Below are 12103 nucleotides of genomic sequence, written 5' to 3' on the forward strand. Positions count from 1 at the left end.
TGCCAAAAAAAAAAAAACAGAGATTGTTTGCTGCAAGGTTTCATGTTCCATTGTTGAATCACTTACAGCAGAACGCACGGTTCATCCAAATGAACTGTGTGTTTAGGACCAATACAACAGAGTGTGCCGGTCTCGGCAAAATACAGCTACAGTGATATTCAGAAACAAAGACACCATGTATAGCTGCGAGTCTTCTGCTACTTTAACAGTAATATCTTACACACAAATTAAGCCAGATTGGGTTCTTCATCTACTTCTTTTCCTAAAAGCAAAGCCAAGAACACCAACTTCATTATTCATTTGTGAGTTCATTCATTAGCACATCACAGATTTACAAATATCTGCAAATGACTGAAAACCTATATAGGGATCTATTTGTAAACTATGTACAAGTATGGCAATAAAACATTTTTGAAGATTGTATCCACTACTAATATCGAGAACTTTGGATCACACAAAGCTTTAATTCGTGCTGATATATTCCTAGGAATTTTAATAAAAAGACAGAAGGTGAGTTTATCTTCCACTTTGGTAGGACCGAGATGAACCTGATAGTGAAAGGGCAGAATGCGTGGACAACAACCGTGACTGCTCAGCTTTTTTGATGTCCTCAAAGACCTCGACATCCAAAAATGGAGGGTCACTCAAGATAATCTCCACATCATGCCTGTGGCTTCTCAGCAACTCTACAACCTTTGTCATTGTAGGCCTGTCGCCAGGGTTCGCTTGGGTGCATGACAGTCCAATCTGCAGGACATGAATGAACTCATCCCTGATAGTATCGTCATACATGCTCCGGTCAGCGATTATTTCTATCGTGCTGTTCTTGTAGTGGTTCCATACCTTGAATGTGAAGAAGATACTCACATTAAACATATTGCAATATGGTAGCTTATGACCGACAGAAATTAAAAGATAAAAATGAACTTGCCAATGTCACCCAAAAAAGAACATTGAAAAAGTCAAGAGGCCAGGGTTTTTAATCAGTGCAGCAAGTCGCCGGCGCAACTGGTGCAGCAAATCAAAGAGGAAATTGCAGAATGGCGTTTTGCGGGAGTCTTGCGCGAATGCCGCGAGTAGTCCGCATGAGGTAGTTTGCTGGGCGGCCTGCGCGCCCCCCCCCCCCTAATCTGCCTATAATGTCATGCAATGACTGTACATTCTAAAGCTTAATGAAATTTGGTTGGCCTCCTTTTCGGCCAACCCGGCAAAAAAAAAGTCAAGAGGCCAGCATTAGTGATGGCTGTGTTGCTAGTTTTCACTAAAGTAGTAGACTACATGCACCTACATTTCTTAGTTGTCTGGTTCTTCTAGTGCAGTTGATCCCTCAGTTCTAAACATGATTCTGTTGTGGATTTTGCCACATTTACCAATTTTTCAAACATTTTATTGAGGAGCTGAAAAACAGCAAGTTGAATGCTAAGTGTATTTCTGTATTGATTCATTCCACAGTTACCGTTTCAACCTTGATATCCATATTAATCCAAAAAAAAACAGTGACATTGAATACCAATAGCATCATGTTTTCCAGACCTGAATAAGAAGTTAAAACAATATGGTTAGAAAGAGACAGTACCTTTGTTAACAACATGTGACCTCCATGTGAGCCAATCGAACCGCTACATCTTTGCCCTGTTACAAGCTCAAGAACCAGAATGCCATAGCTGTAGACATCAGCCTTCTCCGTAAGATGGCCATGAGCCAAATATTCAGGAGCCATGTAGCCTCTGCAACAAGCCAACAATCTTCTTGAGTGAGCTTAAAAATTTATTAAGATACAAAGCTGGGCAAGAATATGAAAAACTAGGCTCACAGTGTTCCAGCAACACCCGTGGTGAGATGAGTTCTGTCCTCTGCAAAAGCTCTTGCAAGGCCAAAATCCGTTATCTTGGGCTTGAACTTATCATCTAATAAAATATTACTAGCTTTGATATCTCTGTGGATAATCCTTGTTTCTGACTCCTCATGGAGATAAGAAAGTCCCTCCGCTATGCCTTGAATTATATCAACCCTCAAATTCCAGGTTAAATGTCTGCTACGACTTGCATCTGGGTGCACACGATAAGAAAATTAATTATCATAATTTATAAAATACCCACTCAGATTTTAAGTGAAAGCAAATATCTTATTATTCTGTATTTGGTGCAAGAACAAGAGTGCATTTTCCATGAAATTTATGTATGATAAATTACAGACGATAGTTGAAATACAATGGATAGGACGGTAAACAGACTGAATAATGAAGATCTAATCATCTCAATAGAAACAACCATACAGGATAAAAGCAATTACTTTTGCATTCAGTTTTTTACATTCTCAAAAGAATGCAAGCACATATATGGAAAATGAAGCTCCAAATATAAGAAACAGCATCAAGCAAGAGACTTACTAAATAAAAAAAGATCAAGGCTCTTGTTGAAGTAGTATTCATAAACAAGCAAGCTCTCTGGACCATTTACGCTGCAACCAAGCAGCTTTACTAGATTTTTATGACGAACTTGACTTATGAGTTCAACTTCATTGAAAAACTGATCAACCCACTCCCTTCTATTTAAGAATAGCCTCTTCACAGCAACTTCTTTTCCATCCAAAAGAACAGCCTACAGAGAATGTCAGATGTATCAGTATGTGGAACTACGAAAATTCCGGTATCATTTCTCCCCATTAGTAAATCCAAAAGGTACTTTTTACTTCCTCCGTTTCACAACATAAGTCTTTCTAGCCTTGGCTAGATTCGTATGGATGCTAATAAATCTAGACATATATATAAATTATATACATTAATCAATTGATGATTCTAGATAAGAGTAGAAAATCTTACAATATGAAACGGAGGTAGTAATAGTTTTTTATTGTACCTTGTATACTGCTCCGTAGGTCCCTTGACCAAGTTTGTTTGCTGGATCAAAATAGTTTGTTGCTTTCTTTAACTCTTCATATTTGAAATTTAAACTAGATTGTGCAATTCTGACAGGAACTCCATCTCCATAAATATCTGTAGTTCATTATAAATATGGCAGGTATGAAGAAGAATGCCACTTCAAAATTATGCATGTTTCAATCTGACACACTAACCTATGAATGACTTGGACCTTTTCTTGTTCTTAAATATCTTCTTCTTCCAGGCCAGAAAAATAATCAAAACAATAACAAAAGCACCAAGGATAGAACCCAACACTATCCAAACAACGTCATTGTTTCCTGCACATTTGAGGGGAGATAATTATTAATGGAAGAACAAAAAAGAATGACTCGATCAGTACACGGAGAACCGGAGCAGTTATTTGGTGTGTTTTGGTCAAATTAAGCTATCCAAGGAACATTTCGGAAAAAAATAAAAGCTGATAACACAAACCTGAATCATTCATGGGTGCTCCATGTAGCAGATTATAAAACAACAGCACAAAATGGTGGAGTATTAATAGAGACTCAAAAGCAAATATTCCTTTTCTAATGATCCAGGAAACCAACATGCAAACAGATGAAGAATCATAGCGGACGAGATTTTTAATACCTATGCACTTTTCATATAAATTTGTGTTTTTTTATCCAGCTCTGTATGTCTGTATATGACTTAAATGAAATCTACGAATTTTTTGACAGTTCCATCGAGAGAACCTAGCAAATGATTAGGTGAGGTCAAACTGACCAAAAACCGGTTGGTTTGTTCCTGGTTTTGATAACTGATACTGCCGGTTTTGACATCGGACAAACCTGCGCGCTAATGAATTCTAGACGTCAAAGAAAATTCTGTTTAGCTTTAGACAATCCTAGAGTATTCAGTCAACAAAGTGAGCATACAGATATTTGTTCCTACACTTTAGTCAAACATTCCCTTTTACTACTAATTTAACACTGTAAGCCGCTGGGAATTGTCAAGATTGGGTGGCGTCGAGGTGAAATTCAAGTTCAAGAATGCTGCAAAGTGGCAACCAGAGAAGTCAATTATGTCGTCTGAGCCATCTTTTTCGAAGCCAATGTGGCATGTAGAAGCTAAAGCGCTTGAACAGTGTGACACTGTGACCTTCCGAAATCGAAATCGAAATGGAAAGAATTGAATGAAAAAAAAAAGGAATTTGAAATCGAATCGAATTGCGGTGCATTACTTGATGATCCCGACCCAGTTGTGGCGTTGAGATTCCAGAAGAGCCGCGTGGAGTAGCGCAGGTAGCAGCCGGTGTAGAGCGCGCGCCCCTCCGTGGCCGCCGGCGCGCACCCGGCCGCTGCGCCCGCCGCGGCGCGGAGGCACTGGCCGCAGGCCGTGTCGTTGAGGCTCCCCCAGCACTGCGCGAGCGCGAACGCCGCCGCGCCGCCGACGGCCGCTGAGCCCACCGCGTACCCGTTGCCTCCCGGCGCCGCGGCGACGGCGGTGACGTTGGCGAGCGCGGCGCGCACCGCGTCGGCGAACCCGCGCGGGCTTGGGCCGGTGTAGTTGCCCGCCCCGTCGCCGCCGCACCTGACGGCGTCGTCGGGACCGACGGCCTCGGCGAAGAAGGAGTAGTTGGCGTAGCGGCCGAAGCAGCCGTCGAGGTAGAGCCTCCCGCCGGCGCGCGGGTAGCACTTGGGGAGGAGGGACCTGACCTCGGCGAAGCAGAGCTTGCAGTCGACGCGGGAGAGGTCGCGGAGGCACTGGCCGAGGCCGAAGACGGCGTTGGGCCCCGCTGACCCCACCGCCGACGTGCCGAAGCCGTTGGCGCTGACGTTGCTGTTGAGGTCGTCCATCGCCGGCACGAAGTTGACCGCCAGCGCCGGGCCCGACACCGCGCCGCCCGGCGCGCACGCCTGCCCCGCCACCGACGTCCGCGGGTCCCCCTCGGCGCCGCCGCACGCCGCCAGGAGAAGCACCAGGGCAGCGAGCGCGGCCATCCTTACCCGCTCTGTAACTGCACGCCTACTATAGTTGGGTACTTGGGTATATGACCGCGCGCACCGGAGAGAGACGTCTCTCGGCCGGATTGTGCAGCGAAGGTCAGCGAGGGGGGCCGGTGGAGCGATGGCGACCGACGGCGGCGGCGGGCCAATAAATGAGCGGCGGCGAAAATGATAGCGTAGGACGGTAGAGGGGGCGAGGGCTATGTAGGCGGCGACCGAGCGAGACGTTGCCGGAAACAGAGATATTGTCGCGGAAGAACATGGAGTCAATCCCGAGAAATGGTTTGTCGAAATACTGCTTCACGCGATGGCAACCTTAAAATACCACTCCGAATTCTTACCGTTTGTTTTGCTAAGGCCCTGGTAGATGGCAAAATTTTTCAGAAAATGAGTCACATCGGACCGAATATCGGAAGCCGTTTTCAGACATGAATGAAAAAAACGAATTTCACAGCTCGGCTGGAAACCACGAGACGAATTTTTTGAGCCTAATTAAGCTGTCATTAGCACATATTGGTTACTGCAGCACTTATGGCTAATCGTGGACTAATTAAGCTTAAAAAATTCGTCTCAAGATTTCTCCCATAACTGTGCAATTAGTTTTTTCACTTATGTTTAATGCTCTATTTAAATATCCAAAAATTCGATGTGATGTTTTTGGGAACTAAACAAATCTAACTTGCCTCAATTTTATCCTTCTTTTCACACATTGATTGACGAAAGTGCCCCTAGAGCTACTACTCCTTGTATCATTGACCAGTCCAGGAGAGGCCGCCGCTTTCCTCCACCAACGAGAGGATGCCTCATCTCTCTTCTAACACATAACCAACGAGGAGAGGCCACTACTTTCATCTATCGGCGGCGTACATCGGTGCCGCTGCTTCCCCTTTGCGGCGGCGAACGACAGATGTTGCTGCGGGATCGACGAAGACAACATCGGTATCGCCTGTGTCGGCTGGAGGAGCGGTGGAGGCGGCAGCAAGGAGGAGGTAATGTTGGAGTCCGTCGTGGGAACAACGGAGGCTACGGCGAGGGCACGAGCTACAGACACGAGGGCGGGTGCGGTGATTGTCTTGAACAGTCTCAGTTTGGTCCGATCTTCTAAGATTATTCCCAGTAAATTAAGCAAGATTTTTTATAGATTTTATTTGACTACCAATTGATCATAGCCGATGATCTTTGCCAACCCACATGACCATCCGCCCTCTTGCCGACGGTCCCGGCGGGCTCCACCGACACCCCGGCAATGCACCCATCCGCCACCCCGCCGCCGCCAGAGTAAGCCTACCAATGGATTTCAATCCAATCCAAATCCACCTCAATCCATCAATTTACTAATTAGTCTACCAAACCAATCTGCACCAATTATTTTTCATTGGGATCCAATCCAACCTTAATTCTAGTCTAACCTGCACCAAACCATTTGCTTAAAATGGATCCAACTCACTCTAGCAGAATGGATGCGCCCATTTGGTATGTATAAACTCGACCTAAAATTTTAAAACTCACGTTAACGCTATAAAAATTTATCAAATTTGACTGAAAATTTGGTGAGATGATTTATTATGTATAAAAACAACTTTGTGCAAATTTTGATCATTTTCTACATGTGGGTATCACGTATGTCTATTCTCTTATATATTAGGTACCCAATTAAAGGATTCATTTGTCCTCTACGGGTTAAGTCCATTTAAAACCTGAAATCACCTAACCAAATCCAGTCCATACCAATTCATTTATCTTTATAACCCAATCCAATCTAAACTTTTTGGAGTAATAATCCATTTGCATCCAACCAAAGACTATCCAAATTAAAACCCAACCCGTTTAACCCATTTCTATCCAACCCATTAATAAGCCTACGCCAGAGGAAGAGGAGGAGCACCACTCACTGACCATCGCAATCTGCAGACCTCCCTCACCACACTGATCCATCGCCGAGATCGCAACTCCTGCGCGGCAAAAAGAAAAAAGAAAACACATTACTATACCGTCAAAGCGCTATTCTACTCAGATCCTCAAAAGAACCGGGAGATCTTTTGAACTTCCACGGAAAAAATAACAGATTGCGGACCAACTGTTGCTTTTATCAAATAATTTATCCCAAACTATTGGATAAAGAGTAGATTTTGTTCCATAATTTTTTGAGACTTGCCAAAATACCATATTTGAGTAGATGGTATTTAGAAGCGTGGAGATCTCAACCATAATCCAATGAATAAGGCGGAAAAAACGGGAAAGTGAGATGGATTTGAGACGGACGCGTGCCAAGCTGAACATTGTGGAGATTATTGCGCGTGATTGAATCATCGTGGCCATACTTTCCAGAGACTACTAAACGATATAATTTATTAAAAATACTTATGTATAGGTTTGTTAAAAAATACATTTGTTTAACTATCTAATATTAAACACTTAATTAATCTTTCTCTAATACTATAATTTCAAAATAAATGGTTTATTTTATTTTGTTAGGACAGAAGTCCGATCAAAGATTACTTTGCTAGGATATAATTTGTATGACACAAAATTGATACTGAAAATACATTATACTTTTGTGGCCGCGTTCGCTACTAAGTCAAGATAACTTAATCTACTCGTTTTCCGCGTGCACGCTTCTCGAATTGCTAAACAGTGTATTTTTTATAAAAATTTTCTATAGAAAAGTTATTTTAAAATCATATTAATCTACTTTATATTTTTGATAATTAATATTAATTAATCATGTATTAATCTATTACTATCTTTTTCGTGCCAAGTAAATTAAAGTATCTACCCCTCTACAGAACACATCCTGTATCACATAACTAATATATTAATAAAGTAATATTAATCAAACACTTGTCCTAGTGAAATAATACACACTTGAAATGGATTGAGTAAAATATCTCTCATGCAGAAGGTCAGCTTGGTTGCTCATGAAGAACAAGAGGGACTTAAATTGTGGTCAAAGGTGAAAAGGTATATTTATAAACGAAAATTAATTCTTAAATAAAACTTTTATATATGTGTTCTTAATAATTTAAAAAACAAAGGTTAAAAAGTAAAATATAATAAAAAAATATCAAAATCAACTCTAAACTTGAGATTAAAAATTTAAATTTTAGCTGATAAAAATAACGATAAAGCGGAAAGATAAGGATGCAATACCGCTGAAATAGGCATGCCACTGGTAACAGAAACTGACACCCAAAGACGTTACTAATTACAAGCCACAGTATAGCTTTCTCAAGATAGATTCTTTTTTTTTATGGGCCTGTAGCCTAGTGGTTATAAAGGGCTTAGTAGAATTTTTCAGGATTCTAACAACTTTGTGCTTGCAGTGGAAGACGACGTCGTTAGCAAAGTGCCTGTGGTGACTTCATTATTCTGGAGTTTGCCGGCAGTCTTCGGAGGTGTTCGTAGGAGTAGGATTTGCGTACGTGCCTTCTCAGGGAGAGTGTGCGTGCGTTGTAAGCGTCTGCGTTTTAATGTGTTTAAAGAAAACGAATCTGAGTCTCTTTTCCTCTGCGTGATTAATTGTATATCATATTTGGTGCATACATACTGAGTCTCTTTTCGCAACTCCCGATGCATCTTTCTGCTCCCAATCTGCTACTAATCCCTTTTTGCTCACCAGCATCTCTCACACATGAGGCCCATCGCTGCTGACATACATGCGAAATCGTTTTTAATAACCAACTAATCAAGCAGATCACTTGACACAACATGCGGTTAATTATATTATTATATTTCTTAATTTCTTTGCAGGTGCCAAAGCTGATGGCAGTATGGTACCTAGTATTTGTCTAATGAACCCAATCGCATGCATGCTTGTAAATCAGAGGAGAACGCATGCATGCGACACAATTTCTCTTCAAAGTTAATTTGATCTTCTCCTTCTTTTCTCGTGTTTGTTATCTTCTCCCAACTTTTGCATCATGGCTGCCATGAGCTTGAGGAGTAATATGTATGTATATTGTTGAGCTCAGAGCAGCAGATCGATCGAACCTGTAAGAGCAGCAGCGGTGGTTAGCCTATGGAGAAGATGCGCCGCTTCTCACCGGCCGGCGTGTTGGTCGCCGCCGGTGCAATGCTGACGCTTTGCCTGGCGGCGCCGGCGGCGAGGTCGGCCGGCGGCGGCAGAACGACGGTGAGCGTCTCGTCGTTCGGAGCCGTCGGGAATGGTGTCGCCGACGATTCAGAGGTAATGTAATAATGCTTCTTTCGTCGTTAAGTTGCTGCATGGACACTGACACTGACACTGTCGTCGTGCATGATCTGAAATTCAGTTCTTTTTTTTTTTGGGTTATGGCAATTCGGTTGCCTGCCTGCAGGCACTTGTAAGAGCATGGAGAGTGGCATGCCGAATTCCTCGAGCAACCGTGCTGCTGCCATCGGGACACAGGTTCTTGTTCTCACCGGTCACTCTCCAGGGCCCCTGCAACACAAAACTCACACTCCAGGTTGCTGCTGCTAGTTTTCCTGCATCAAAATCCTGCATTTTTACTCCTGTGTTTTCCTCTTGCAAAAAAAAAAATCACTTTTCTTATGGTTAATTAGATACTACTGTAATTGAGCAATGTGTGTTTTTTTGTAATCCTTGCAGATAGATGGTGATGTGTTGGCTCCTCCAGGTATGGGTTACTGGCCAAGGGCCAGGAGGCCTCTGCAGTGGCTCAACTTCAAGTGGCTGAATGGTTTCACCATCCAAGGCACTGGCACTGTTGATGGCCAGAGTACTTCACTGACAAATCATTCACCGGCTAATGTTTCTCAGGTTTGGAATTGGGTTTCAAGTGAAGCTTCAATGCTTTCAACATCCAGGATAGATATACTGGAGAAATGTTTTTACAAGCATTGAGAATGAGATAGCACAAAATTAATATTTGGCATATCTCATACTATATAACTTTTCTTTTATCTTTTGCAGCACTGGTATGTGTCGGGAGTGAAGCCTACGGTATGACAAGACAACAAACTACAAATTACTATCTCCTTTTCTAGCACCAAATTTCTGAAGAAACACAGACGTACATAGCATGACATGCACTGTATATTTCTTTTTTGTTAAAAATAAATAAATCTGCAGCTCATAAGGTTTTACAGCAGCTTCAATGTGAGCGTGCGCAACATACGCGTGACCAACAGCCCACAGTGCCACCTGAAATTCGACAGCTCCGGCGGCATCACGGTGAAGAACATCACCATTTCTTCCCCCGGCGACAGCCTCAACACCGATGGCATCCATCTCCAGAACACCAGGGATGTTGACATCAGGAGCTCCAGCATCGGCTGCGGTAATTAAACTGCACAACTAAACTTACTCGCTCCAGTTTCATAATGCTTGTTGTTTTGAATAATGATACGGTTTCCAAAATAATTAGCGTCAATTACTATTTCTATTATAATGTATATAAAAATATTAATAAATATGTAATTGTATTGAAGAACATTTCAAGATATATATATATATATATATTATGCATGCTTCGAAGTTAAATATTTTTAAAATCGTTTATGGTTAAAAAGATAAGTATTATGAAACCTGAAGAAGTACAAGAATCTGATTCAGATGCAATGGCAATATCGGAATGTCTGATAAAAGAGTTTTTTTACTATCCTTAAAAAAATACCTTAATGTGCCATCCTTTTCAATGTAAAAAGTGTGGTATCTTGAGGTATCAAAAATTTATACTAAAATTTTTGATATTTTAAGATATTTTTCAAGTATGATAAAAAAAAAACCCCGATGAAAACGACCGCAGGTGATGACTGCATATCGATACAAACAGGATGCTCGAATGTTCACATGAAGAATATCAACTGCAATCCCGGCCATGGAATCAGGTAAGTCATACCATGACGTTTTGGTTTTTTAATGTGACGAAATCTTGTTTAGTGTGTTTTGGGGGTCATTTTTGGGTCTGAATGTTTGCAGCTTAGGAGGACTAGGAAAGGATAACAGCTTGGCATGCGTCTCTGATGTGTTAGCAGACCACATCAACGTGGAGAACGCCTTGTATGGGGTCAGAATCAAGACATGGCAGGTAGAACAATCTACAAATTCTTAGAGGATTTACAATTCTTTCAAAACAAATATCTATATTTTGTACTCCTTTAAAAGAAAGTGGCAGTCCCCCAACTACTATTGTGAATTTTGTAAATTACCCTTGAGCTTCATAATATTAAAAAAACAATTAAAGCAAAATGGAACTATGTTTCTTTCCTATTACAAGATTATGGGCAAATATATAATGTTTTATCCGTAGCTAGCATAGGCATTCAACTAGTTTTTTTTTAGAAAAAAGGAACGATAGCTTCTTACAAAACAATTCTATGGTTTCTTTCAAAAAAAATCTACAAATTCAGATGTACTCCCTCGGCTTTTTTTTTACGCCTCTGACTTTTGCGTTTGTGTTTGATCATTTATTTTATTTAAAATTTTATATAACTATTAATTATTTTGTTATACTTTGATTTATTACTAAAGAAACTTTAAGCATGATTAATAATCTTATACATTTAAAATTTTAAATAAGTTGAACGGCTAACCGTAAATTCAAAAGTTAACGGCTTTAAATAAAGAAGCAAAGGGGTTAAGGGGGTATATTTTTTGTGAATTCACTGCGAAAATGATCCAGCAAAATGACGCAGGGAGGCAAGGGCACGGTGAGGAACGTCACCTTCTCCAACGTGCGGGTGGCGAACGTCGCGACGCCGATCGCCATCGACCAGTTCTACTGCGACGCCGGCCGGTGCGGGAACAGGACCGACGCCGTGGAGATCACCGGCGTGGCGTACCGGCGCGTCGTGGGGACGTACACGTACCAGCCGGTGCACCTGGCCTGCAGCGACGCCCGCCCGTGCACGGGCGTCAGCATGGCCGACGTCCGCCTCTCGCCGGCGAGCGGCTCCGCCGCAGGCGCCCTGCGGCGGCCGCTCTGCTGGAAGTCGTACGGCGAGGCGGCGGGGATGATCGAGCCGGCGGCCATCGGCTGCCTGCAGAGGAGCGACGGCTTCGTGACGCCCTTCACCGAGCCTTTTAACTACACTTGCTGAATGCTTTGTTCCAGCAAGGAAGTGTCTCTGCTTCGCTGACCAGAGCTTGTTTTCAGCAAGATATTTGATCTGTTAATCACAGTTTTGTTGCTACTTTGACACCATAATTTGGCACTCAATGTGTAAGGTGATATTTGGGAATGAGCCTACAAAGCATTACATGAAGGTGACTACGATATCATATTTCAGA

The 12103-nt window shown here is 42.3% G+C and overlaps 2 protein-coding genes across 2 annotated transcripts; one reads left to right on the top strand and one right to left on the bottom strand.

The window, feature by feature from the left end:
• LOC102721039 (cysteine-rich receptor-like protein kinase 2) lies at window positions 1-5122 on the bottom strand. Its single transcript, XM_040525692.1, has 7 exons — window positions 4107-5122; window positions 3076-3201; window positions 2859-2995; window positions 2390-2600; window positions 1814-2048; window positions 1577-1727; window positions 1-843 (listed from the first exon to the last, which is right to left on the bottom strand). Exons 1-7 carry the CDS (start codon window positions 4864-4866, stop codon window positions 517-519), a joined length of 1947 nt encoding a protein of 648 aa, XP_040381626.1. The 5' UTR covers window positions 4867-5122; the 3' UTR covers window positions 1-516.
• A 3777-nt stretch (window positions 5123-8899) lies between these two features.
• LOC102721327 (polygalacturonase At1g48100-like) lies at window positions 8900-12054 on the top strand. The gene is made up of 8 exons (XM_015840964.2): window positions 8900-9058; window positions 9189-9317; window positions 9461-9631; window positions 9785-9814; window positions 9944-10151; window positions 10620-10701; window positions 10793-10901; window positions 11509-12054. Exons 1-8 carry the CDS (start codon window positions 8900-8902, stop codon window positions 11911-11913), a joined length of 1293 nt encoding a protein of 430 aa, XP_015696450.2. The 3' UTR covers window positions 11914-12054.
• Window positions 12055-12103: the final 49 nt, after the last annotated feature.

The sequence above is a fragment of the Oryza brachyantha genome, chromosome 1 (genome assembly GCF_000231095.2).
Source record: "Oryza brachyantha chromosome 1, ObraRS2, whole genome shotgun sequence".
NCBI lineage: Eukaryota > Viridiplantae > Streptophyta > Magnoliopsida > Poales > Poaceae > Oryza > Oryza brachyantha.